The sequence below is a fragment of the Ambystoma mexicanum genome, chromosome 13 (genome assembly GCF_040938575.1).
Source record: "Ambystoma mexicanum isolate Mex_15411 chromosome 13, UKY_AmexF1_1, whole genome shotgun sequence".
Lineage (NCBI taxonomy): Eukaryota > Metazoa > Chordata > Amphibia > Caudata > Ambystomatidae > Ambystoma > Ambystoma mexicanum.
The window spans coordinates 504,230,843-504,243,433 of NC_090938.1; the positions used below are offsets into that span (position 1 = coordinate 504,230,843).

At 44.4% G+C, this 12,591-nt stretch overlaps 1 protein-coding gene across 1 annotated transcript in view; it reads left to right on the top strand.

Annotated features, from left to right (window-relative positions):
- WNK4 (WNK lysine deficient protein kinase 4) overlaps positions 1-12,591 on the top strand; it is a 666,323-nt gene that overhangs the window by 521,662 nt on the left and 132,070 nt on the right. The window contains exon 7 of the mRNA XM_069634171.1: positions 6,562-6,892. Coding sequence (XP_069490272.1) covers positions 6,562-6,892 — 331 coding nt within the window. The remainder of the gene's footprint in view (positions 1-6,561; positions 6,893-12,591) is intronic.

Consider the following 12,591-nt stretch of genomic DNA (forward strand, 5'->3'; position numbering starts at 1 on the left):
ATTGTCTATATACGCCTTCCCATGCTAGTTTCAACTTTATCAATGAGAACATCATTATACTTGACAGTCTTCTTCAGGACGCAACCTACGATGATTCAAATCTACATCACCAGCAATGACAAAAACAAAAAAAATACATGTCACTCATAAATGTCCACCATCACAGACTCCATGTCTAAGAGCGACTACAGGGAGAGGGGAGAAAGGAAATAAAAAGAACCATGTACATACCTCTGCGACCAAATCGTGCAGTACGTTTTCTTAAGGAATTGAATCACTCAATGTATCAATTGTTCAGGTCTGGTAAATCGCCTGGGAGACATAATATATGTGCAAATGCTCAAAGTGATTATATCTATGAGCATGCCCATCTCACAAAACCTATCCCCCGGATCCATGCAGCGTTACCTTCAAATCCTTGTGCACATCTGTATCTTACAAAAGGGGTGCATACATCTAGTATGTCCCATGTGCCCTGGAAGAGCATAGGGAAATGAGTTGGCCATGTTCCCTCCGGCAAGCTCCTCTGATCCACACCCCAAATTCACTCTGGGATGTGCCAAGCCCGATGCCCGCCACCCTTATTTCTTGGTTACTGGAAAGCGAGGAACCTAGGAAGGGGACTAGCCTCCACAAACAGACTGGAGAAATCGGCAATGATAATAACTAACAGAGGTCCTTCAAGAACGAGACCAAAAGGAAGGAGACAAGGAAAGGGGAGATGTGACCGCAGGACAGACATGCCTAAAACATCAAGGCCTCCTTAAGAAAGGTGAGCTCCAGCCAATGGGAAACTGAAAAGTCTTGGTATTAAGACTTTTGTTTGTGCAGAATATCCTCTTGTCTAGGTGAACCCGAACCTCCCAAGCGCTGTGACTTTGTGAACTTTAGGTTTTCCCTAAACTTTAGTTAGGGACCACTGGGATGTCCTGAGACCTTCCCTTTGTGCTGTATTTTTCCCTTTTTTTATTTTGCCCCTGTACGGTAACAATACCATAATAAATCCTGCAAAAATTAAATTCTTGAGTGTGTCTGGTTTGATGATCCCTAACACCTCTGTGACAGTGCCCAAGAAGTGGGAGTCTTTTTCGAGTAATATCCTCTCTTTGTGCAATTGCAGTCCTTGGTGAAGACAGAATCTGGGGGTTGATTGTGCAAAGCTTAAACAGTTTGGAAAAAGTAATTTGCTTGTCTTTGCATAGATTAATATTCTGCGAATCCCCAAAATACTGGCCCATGCACTGCTGTTGGCAGTGATATTTCCTAGGACACCTTGATCATCACTTATACTGGGTGGCCACCAAGGCTCTTTGCCTACTAGCGAATTGCCCCGTTACATTGACCCATGTTAGTATTGAGTGACCGCCTGTAAGGTCCATTTCAAATGGCTACAGATAATGACTCCCAGATACATTGCTATTTACTGATGATACTTTTTCACCAATAGTGTTCATCATTCCAAGGATCTAGGTTTTGCTCCTCAATGCATAATGCAAGATTTCAAGGGATTTATTTTAATTTATTAGGGAAGTTAAGCCCTTTTGTAAGTGGTATTATCTTGTACAGCACAAAAGTAAATGTGTCCCCAGAATACAAACCACAGGCATTGAACTACCATGGCAAAAGGTAATTTATTTATTTTTAAATAGTGGACTGTCTTAACAACCTGCAGGTTCACATATAAAATTGCATTTATTGAACTGAAAGATAAAGATTGACATGAACACTAGACCCAAAATGGCGGGCCCGTGGAGAGCTCTTGAGCAGCACCTCTTTATAAACCTATTGCTGACATGTTCTCCTGCAACTCCTTTCGAATGAGAGAGGCCAAGACCCAAAGTGATATTACAATTGTGATACCAGTGAAGACCATGTGCATTGGTAGAGGTGAGTACTCTGACGTGTGCAACCCATGGCACAAATGGGGCGCTTAAAGATAGGGGGTTATGGGAAAGTATATACATAAATGAATAAAGAAAGGCAAAACACACCAGAAGGAGGTTATTGAAAGCTTTATTAAATGCCTATGTGCTTTACATAGACTTACGGTTCCCCACCATGGGGGACACATGGAACACTGGGACAATACCCAATATACATGTCTCTCCTGCTGAAAAAAGGTGGACTGGGCTTAAGAAGCTCCAAAAGGCAATGCGAGAAAAAAGACAGCTGAAAAGTGACATTTGGAAGAAGGGACACAACAGGAAAGACAGAGAGAAATTAATGCACAGTAGAGAAAGGACATAAGGAGAGCAGGAAGGAAAAAGGTCTGCACTGCTTGGGGGTCGCAGCCTTGAGCAGCCCACCAGGGCTTTCTGAGTGGGCTGGGCTGCGTCTGCAGGTAGCAGCCCTGTGTAACGATAAGGCCCAGGCTGCATGCAGAGTGCGGCCTGGGTGAAGCAAAATGCCCACGCCCGGGGCCGCATGTGCGGGGCGGTCCCTGAGCGAGAGCATTGCTTGGGAGGCAGTGGCCCTCCCAGTGGCCAACCCGGGCGGGCCAGAATAAAAGGACGGGGAGAAGTGGGTAAACACTTACCTGGGAGCCCGGCCGCATCATGTCTGGTGCGGCTGAAGCTCAGTGCGGGCTGCCGGTGACTGGGAAGGCTCAGCCCGTGTGTGCAGTGCCTTGCCAGGGCCCAAATTTAATGAACCTCCCTGCCCAAATGCTTTAGCCCTGCCACAGAGGAAATATTAACTCTCTCATGGCCAGAATGCCAGTATGTGGTTATAAGCCCATAGACGCATTTGGGGCTGCCAAAGTCCCAACATAAATACAACCACCACCACGGAGTAAAATGGCTTCCAAAAGCCCCATATGGAGAATAACGTTTAAAAAAAAAAAAAAGAAAAGCGCCTATGAGGAAGTGAGGGCTCCTAAATCCCTATGGAGCTGAAACAAGTGTCCTCTGACAGCCATTCGCAGCAGAGCAGGATGGGGGGGGGGTTTGAAGTTTAATTTATTTATTTATTGTGCATTTATAAGGCACTTATACATCAAGAAATTGTGTTTCAAAGTGTCCACAGGGAAAAGGGGGAGGAAAGTGGGAACAAAGGCAAATATAATAAACTGATGGACAGGAAAGGGGCGTTCCTACTAGGCCTTGTGGGCATTCAGAACGTGCAAGTGCAGGTTTGGAAGGAACTCAAGCACTGGTGCTGCAACGAGCAACGAGAAGATACTGTACACTATATGTTATGTGATGTGACTGACTGACAAGAGGACTAAGATTTAAAGGAAGGTAATGGCAGTCTGCAGCTGTTGGCTAGAGAAGGGGAAGATGTACAAAATGACTATGAGGGGTGAATGGAAGGCCTGGGATGGATTTGTGTAAATAGGATCTTGGTTAAAGTTCATGTGTTGAGGGGCTGTTTTACATGGTATCTTCTACCTTGTCCTTTATACAGCGAGTGGAATGGGAAAATGAAAGGGGGCGTGTTCACATGGGTAAGGAAAGATGAAAGTTTTTATAGAAAAGCCACTGAGGGTACCAAAACTAACCCCCGCCCCCGTGTACTGTGCCTCATTCAAGATTTGAGCTCAGTATTGTGGACGATCTACTGAATAATCACCTTTTATTTGTAGGTTGCTCAGTGCCCCGCCAGAGCAGCTGCTCTGGGATGGTGGGGTGGCACCAGTGGCTCAGAGTGTTTATAATATTGTGCTCATCCGGGGCAGGAAAAAAAACAGGTGCTACACGTGGCTAAGGACAGTGGTTTCCAAGAACAGCTTTTCACAAGAAGTCAGTATTTAACCCATATTTAGCCCATTCTTAAGCATACTAGTTTAAGGAGTTTTTTTTATTTATTTTTTAGGATTTTAGGGTAAAATGATGGGCATTTTAGCAGGGGGCTGGAGAGCGTGGCCTGAACGTGGCTGACGAACAGTCCTCCCCCTTCAGCCTCCACACATGTTACCAGAATCCAGGTGGCAATAGTAGTACCCTTCACTGGTGCTACTTCCTATGTTGCCAAGACCTAGAAATATAATATTTTCTGGAATTTGCCTTGGGGCTCAATGTACAGCGACGCCTGATAAAACAAGCTATTAAACATCCAGGATTGCCCAAGCACACTCGTGTATCTAACATCACATGGTGTACTAACTTACAATTCTTTTTTTATTATTATTATTTTTTATTTGATGTAGCTGGTCGAAACCAACTTTTCAAATTACAATTAATTTCAATTTAAAACAATAATAGAAAAGTGATTACAAAACAATTTAAAATGTAGATCCTATACAAATGGAAATCACAAAAGACAGCATAAATCATAAAATCCTAAAACAGTCCGTCAGATTTGATACAAAATAGAAAGAGAAACAAAAATCAATTTAACAATTCTTAACGTAATGTTCAACATGATTTTTACAATTCTCCTTCCTTGGAAACACAGTACAATTAGTGCAACACTTAAGGATAACTTTTGCATAACCCTGCTCTACCTTACAGGACTGACACGTGCCCACGCCTTAACAGAACATTATTCCCGGATGCACCCCTCTCTTTCCCTGTGTTGGCAGCATTTATTTACTGCTTTCCCATTCTCTTATCTTCCCCTCGCTCATTTTCTTTCTTCCTGGAGGCTAAGGTCTGGATACTCTTGGCCGGGGCACAGTACACCAATGGTCTGACAAGCCTACATGCTCTGAAACAACTATGGTGGTGATTTGGTGCAGTATAAAAACATGTAAAGATACCATGGCATAATATAACATATCAAGAGTCAGAACAGCATTAACTTACACCAACGTCCCAACATTTTACACATTAATTGGGGGGGGGAACCACCTTATTTTAGGGTTCTGCCAAATTGGTGGTTGTAAGTTCGTGAGCATAATAATGCACCAAAAGGTTTAACACAACCACTGAGAACGGGGCTGACACCACGAGCGCCACATCACATGCTGAGTGTGACGACCAGCAGCAAGGGTCGGACTGGGCCATAACATTGGCTCGTGCCCCAATGAAAAAGTGGCCCACAGCTGCAAATGACAAATCATTACTTTTGCAACACTTTTTGAATTGTATGTGATGCAAATTGTGTGTTTTAAAGAATATTTACTCAGAACACTGGTCAAAACTACTAGCCGCATAGTGAAGTAACTCATCAAAGTGGCCAACATTGGACAAAAAAGTGTCCCACTTTGACCCAAAAAAGTGGCCCACACCAGCATTTTGTTTTATTTGGTTCGGCCATGGACCTATTGCACTATTGGCCAGTCCGAGCCTGATTGTGACCTGCGCATCTGAGGCTGGAAGGCTGTAACACAGCACCACTTCTTGTTGTGTCACTAGGGTGTAAGGTGAAATGCAGCACTATCCAAAGCTCTTTGCTTGCCATGCAGAGGGGAAATTAGATGACTGAACTCATTGACCAACCAGGTTTTGCCTTCTCAGAAGCTGAGGAGATGTGAAAGCTTGAGTCCCTGTGATGACCGAACCAGCTTGAGTCAGAATTGTTCCTGCCTAAACAATGGGGGTTCGAATGAACTCAAGTGAACCATTTTATCGCGGGCCATTTTTATGCCCCAGTGGTTAGAGCATTGGTTCTTAGTACCGTGGATTATTGTAACTCACTGTACTTCAGCCCACCACACTATCTGCTCAATCGGATTCAAATGCTCCAAAATGCTGCTGCTCACGCAATATTGCGCCCGCCAGCACGCTCGCACATGGCCCCCCTCCTGCGTCAGCTACACTGGCTCCCCATTGAACAACAGATCCATTTTAAATCTATGTGCCTTGTTCACCGGGCCTTCTATAAGGCTGGAGCTGAATACTTGCAGGAGACGTTTATCCACTATGTGCCTAATAGTCCTCTACTCTCCCAGACCGCGTTACTCCTTCTGGTTCCCCGCGTTAAAAGCACTCGAACGGGAGGCCGCACCTTCTCGGTGGTTCAGCCAAAGCATGGAACCAACTGTCCTTTGGCTCTCCGTGCTACTGCTAATCACCTGGCTTTCAGACATGCTCTGAAAACTCTTCTCTTTTAGTATTCTAAGAATCGTTTTTTCTCACCTGCTACCCCCTAGCGCCAAGATGCCTTTAGCGTATGTTGTGCTTTACAAATCTACATAGCATAACAAAACATAACAGCTCAAACTAAATATTATTCTAAAAATTCTGTAGATGAGTACATGTTTGTTCATCCCGGATCCCAGCTTGAACATTGGGCAGTATTTTCTACTTTCATGTAGTTGATTTCGATTTAGTTTTGTGTGTTTTTTCTGTTTCTATTTAATGTGATTCGCTTTTATTCCAATATTAAACTTCTATTCAGATTTAATCGATACATCCTGATTTAAACCAATAGGTGCCTGTGTTTCAAACTATTTTAAATCCATTTGAGCACGAACAGGGCACTAAGAGAATTTTAAGATCTGGTTCGAAGTCCCTCAAGAGTCGGCTCTATAAAGTTGGACTCATTCAATCTGACTCGAACCATTATTTAGTCATTGGAACCGTGATTAGAGTTAAGAACCTTAAGGCACGCCCACCCCTAGTGTCGATACATGAAAGTGCTACAGCAAATCAACCTGCCCCTGTCTGTTTTTCCCAGGTGGTGCTGAACTTTGTATGCGAGGCGGATTATAAGCTGGTGGCGAAAGCCATCAGAGACCGGGTGATCGCCATCAAGCGCAAGCGCGAGAAGCTGAAACGCGCCCGGGAGGAGCTGAAGAAGAAGGAGGATGAGAAGCAACAAGACATCATCAAAATTCTGGAGCAGCTGAAATCCCCCCAGGGGCAGACGTCGCCCTCAATGGAAGCTGCTTTGCTGACCCAGCCTTTGCCGGCTACCGTGGGTACCGTGCCCCTGGAGCCGGAAGAGCCGGAAGCGGACCAACACCAGCACTTCCTGGTCAGGAACACAGGCTACTCCTCAGCAACATGTAAGTTTTATCTGCCGCTGCCACCACAGCAGCAATATCAACTTGTTATACATATGTTTAATGTGGTGCTGATAAACCACCTGTTGTGGAGGTGAAAATTATTCTCCTGTATTTATTTGAATTTAATTTGATTCATACAACACCGTATGTAAGGAAAATTGACTTCAATGGGTGAGGGGGAGGGGAAACATGAACAAGAATGGACGCGTTTAGTACATCAGAATAGCCCCTTCCCCATTATTGCTAGGCAGCGGCCTTCCTGGGAATATTCCAACACGCAGAGGATCACACATACTTGATAATCACAGGCCGGATCAAGGCAGTGAGCAAGAGCTGTAGCAGACAGCGGGCATATCCCTGGATCAGCGGATCCAGAATACATTAGCCAAATGCTCGAGGTTTGCCATCTCCGCTCCCTTGAAGGATCTGTAACAATCCTGAAGTTTGAGTCTGCCTGGTAGATAGTCCCGCAACTGTCTGAAAAGAGCCATGATATTATGGGCTGAGATAACGGTTCGGGATTGTAGACTGTGAACAAAAGACCAGCGTTACAGAAGGTGGCCGTGAAGGCCGCTCTCCTCAAGGTCAGTTTGATTTGGTCCATCCCCCATCCTTGTCATTTCAGAGGGTCCCCCACACTCCAGACTCCCGCTGCGCAGCCCCTCCACCCCACTCCTCTTAACCCCACAACTTACCTTCTACCGGCCCCTGCTGCCTCCTCCGATAGTTTCCATGCCGCTAACCAGCAAACCCAGTGCACTCTGCGACGCACAAAGTGACGCGGCCTTTAGTGCATCTGTCATCCGCGGAAGCGCCCAAGAGACCACATCTGAAGACACATGGACTCCATTTGAGAATGGAATTAGGAGGTGACTGCATTGAGTATTTAAAGCAGCGGTGTTATCCTATTTCTTCGCCCTGCGCCCTTTCGATTTTCTTCCCTGTTTGATATTGTAGACGACCCATTACAAATGGTTCCTACTTGAACCGGTTGATGTACACAATACATGTCTAGTGGAAAACAAGGTGATTCCACGGGTTGAATGAAATTAATCACTTAAACCAATAGACTCCATGCAATAATTTAGATGCAACTGGATTCAATTGGATTGTTGACACTATCGCTACCATTGCCTGCCACTGGCTGCAGTGAGAGTAGTTTCTAACTGGTCAACTGGTATTTCCACCAAAGTTGCAAAAGCAAATCTTTTTTCCAGCCAAGAATGAAATGTGCAGCAGAAGTTGGGACTCCTTTATTTAGTCCCCACACCTGGTTTCCGGGGTTCAGTTGTTTCGTCGAAGTGAATTACTAATTCACTTCTATGCATTTACTTCATGGGGAAGTAGTTAATATGTGTGTTTTTGGGGGAAGTGGCATAAGGATGGTGTGGCACAGATAAGGGGTGGGTAGGCGGGCACCCCCCCATTATACATTTGAAAAAAGAATACAAAAAATGTGATGGAACTTCATCGAAGTGAATTACAACAAAGTCATTCTATTTTTTTTATTGTGCACTTAGAGCCTGATTCTTGGAATATTTGCCCGGTTCAAAGTGAATTTGCACCGCTGAAAAGTGACTTTAAAGTGCCTACACAAACCCTGATTCATGGAACTGTGCAAAGTGTATTTTTGCAGTGCAAAGTCTGTGCAAAGTCATTTTGTATTGCAAAAATGACTATGCGCTGACTTTGCCTGGACTTTGACTTATAATAAACTTGTGCACACATACATTAAAAAGCAGAAAAGAAGAAAAACAAAGACATTCACTACAATAGAACAATGTAGAGCCCCTCCCCTGCACCGCAGACTGAGCAGAGTATAGGGCCAGGCACCCGAAAAAGGTGGCCAGTAATATTGGGCAAACGCTCCCCGAGTAACTTTTTTTTCATAACATCAATTGATGGTATAATAGAATGATGCAGGTATTTGCCACTTGACAGCGTTGTTCTTCGGGTGTGCAAATTAGCTTACCGGGACCTGGTCCTATCACCAGTGGAAACAGGCCCGATGTCAAAACGGCTTCCCAGCTCTCCTCCAGGAAAACCGAGATCCCTCTGACACGGAAATGTGCAGACCTCCACATCCCCCGCCAACCCCCAAGGGACAGGCAACCTTTGAGTAATCGCCGAAAGCCACCACAAGACACGTAGGTCGCAGGAGGGCTGATCGCACAGTAACCGAGCCCGCCATTATCTCCCAGCAGCTGGGCTTGCTGTGCACGTCAGCTCTGCATCTTCCTTCCCATACACAAGCCGAACTATTTTGTTTGCGCAATTATAGGAGTAAAGGCTGCACGCAGGGAGACATAGAAACATTTCATTTGTTTCAACTTTCTCTTTCATTAACATACATGTATGTAGTAGCTCCAAGCCGGTGAAAACACTCGAGGATTAGGTAACTCACAGGGCTGTCTGTATTTGTTTGCACTTGAATTTCCTTACTAGCTACCTCGCGGTGAATCAGAATGGTTAGAATCCAGTCAATAGCTACTAGTAACACATGGCTGTCGTTATGGACCGGCTCTCGGCCAACCAGAATGCTCAGCGTGCATTCAATAACTACTGTTATTGACTTCATTCAGAACATTCTGACTTCAAAGGCAGACAGGGAAACAATAATGCGATTTTCAGGCATCTGCGCTCCTCGGCTTCTGCACTTTCCACTCTCCCCCTTCCATGCACTTTTTCCCTTTTCCCTTTCCCATGGACTTGCGCGTTCTCAATGTCACTGGGCTTAGTAAGATCGTTTTTATGTTGTGCTGTGTTCTCCCTTGTTCCCCTCCCTTGCCTAGTCGCGCTCTGAAACACTTGTGTACGAGCGCGATACAAATAAAATATCATATCATATCATATCATCATTTCTCACAACAAGACACTTCCTCTCTAGGAGGGCCTGTTTGTTCGCGTCGACATCGTATTTAACCTATCAAAGAAAAAGCTAAAACATGGAAAATGCTTTCTCTTTCTCATAGAGCAACCCTTTACTTTTGCACGCCCCCTAGTGCATGCTCACGCTAAACCCTCTCTAGTTTAACCAGTTCTGCTATTGAAATGCTTAACTTAGGAAGACAAACGTGATGTTTAGATACTACCAGATAAAACCACATTTCATTTACTGAGTTTGGCGATTTACTTTCTACTTTATAAAACTAATGACCAAAATCCAAAAACATGATTTGCTACCACCGCTATGTGCTAATAACCTTGTAGACCTTGGTCATTAACGTTTGGGATAATGCCTCTTCCCCAACTTATGGCTCTCACCTTTGCCTCGGACCATAACTTGGTGGTGGGCATTATCACGCAATACTGACACCTCACTCGGTCTATATCGCTATATTAGCACCCAGGGTGACATGTTGGAATTCTGTGAGCCAATCAGGATTCACGGTTTGGGGGCAGTCATCTCTGGTGAAGCCATGTACCCCGATGGCTCTTGGGATTCCCTCTGCCACAGCGGGTGCTGCCAGTGTCCCCACTTCCTCACCCCTCTTCCCTCTCATTTGTAGCTCCTTCACCTGGCCCGCTGCCGGATTCTGCTTGGGCCAAAATGCAATCCCATTGCGGCTCACTTCCATTGCACCCCTCACTTTTTCACTGTCCCCCGTTCTGAACAGAAGGGACTCCTGCTGCAAGTGCAAGGGCGATGAACAGTCGGTGCTCAATGGCTATGTTCAAATGACCTGTTCCTTTTTTGATTGAACTTTTTAGCCCCCAAATCTCAGGCTTTCCCTAGCTCCCATATTCCTTTATTGCCCAAACACATTGGGCAATACTTGATGGTTAGAGCCCTTGGCCCTTCTATGCGCCCGCGCTTGTGTCAGGCCCATTTGTCAGGCTTCCAGGCTCATAAAATCCAGTACTGCCTGGGGCTCCAGGTAATAATACTTAAGTATCACCTCATTTTACACATTCGTACTTCAGCATCGGACTGAAAAATAGCAGAGAGTTGCTTTTAAACAGATAGATATATTCACAACAATGGAAATAACCTTTTCTGAAGTAATTCTCTTCAGTAGATCTGGGATTCCCACAGAATATCAATGGCAGAACAATTCCCAACTGAGAGAAAACTAGGTCTCTCAAAATCGAAAATACTGAGACAAAAAAGACTTTCCACAAAAAGAGTCCTTTAGGGAGGCTTAATGACCTTGGGAGGGTCATTATCTCATGGGGTAATTTCCTACTCAACCAATGTGCCCATCAAGTGTGCCTTGAACCAAACTTGGGGTGAACAATGATTCTGTGATAACGACCCTTCCAAAGCCCATAAGACTTAATTAAATTAGGCTGGGTTCAGGGTCTACACTGGTGAGTCCATTTCGCTTTACCATGGGAATGGAGATGGCGAGTAGCCCAAAGCTAATGGCCACACACATGCTTCATGCGTTCTTAAAAGTGGCCATTGATAATCAATTAGGTAGGTAGAGAGAGAGAGAGAGAGAGAGAGATAGAGAGAGAGCACTAGATCAGCATGAGATGGAGAAAGAAAAAGTGCAGAGAGAGAGAGATAGCACTGGGTCAGCATATGATATAGCGAAATAAAGAGTGCAGAGAGAGAGAGTGAGCAATAGATTAACATGATATATAGAGAAAGAAAGAGTGCAAAGAGAGAGATAGCATTGGATCAGAGCATGATATGGTGAAAGAAAGAGTGCAGAGAGAGAGTGAGAAATACATTAGCATATGATATATAGAGAAAGAAAGAGTGCAGAAAGAGAGTGAGCACTAGATCAGAATATGAGATAGCGAAAGAAGGAGTGCATAGAAAGATAGCACTGGATCAGCCTTTGAGATAGAGAAATAAAGAGTTCTGAAAGAGAGTAAGCCCTAGCTCAGCATATTATAGAGAGGGAAAGAGTGCAGAGAGAGAGAGTGAGCAATAGATTACCACATGAAATAGAGAAAGAAAGAGTGCAGAGAGAGTGAGCACTACATCAGAATATGAGATAGAGAAAGAAAAAGTGCAGAGAGAGAGAGAGAGAGAGAGAGAGAGAGAGAGAGCGAGAGAGCTAGATCAGAATATAATAGAGAAAGAAACAGTGCAGAGAGAGAGTGAGCACTACATCAGAATATGAGATAGAGAAAGAAAAAGTGCAGAGTGAGAGAGAACTAGATCAGAATATAATAGAGAAATAAATGGCACAGAGAGATGGTGAGCACTAGATCAGCATATGATATAGAGAAAGAAAGTGCAGAGAGTGACAGTGAGCACTAGATCAGAATAGAAGATAGAGAAAGAAAGAGTGCAGAGAGAGAGCACTCGATCAGCATATGAGATAGAGAAGGAAAGAGTGCTGAGCGAGAGTGAGCACTAGATCAGCATATGATAAAGAGAACGAAAGAGTGCAGAGAGAAATAGCACTGTATCTGTATATGATATAGAGAAAGAAAGAGTGCAGAGAGAGTGAGCACCAGATCAGCATATGATATAGAGAAAGAAAGAGTGCAGAGAGAGGGATAGCACTGAATCAGCATATGATATTTAGAAAGAAAGAGTGCAGAGAGGTAGATAGCACTGGATCAGCACATGATATAGAGCAAGAAAGAGTGCAGAGATAGAGATAGCACGGGATCTGCATATGACATAGAGAAAGAAACGGCATAGAAAGAGAGTGAGCACTATAGAGAAAGAGAGAGCGAGAGTGAGCATTAGATCAGGATATGATATAGAGAACGAAAGAGTGCAGAGAGAGAGG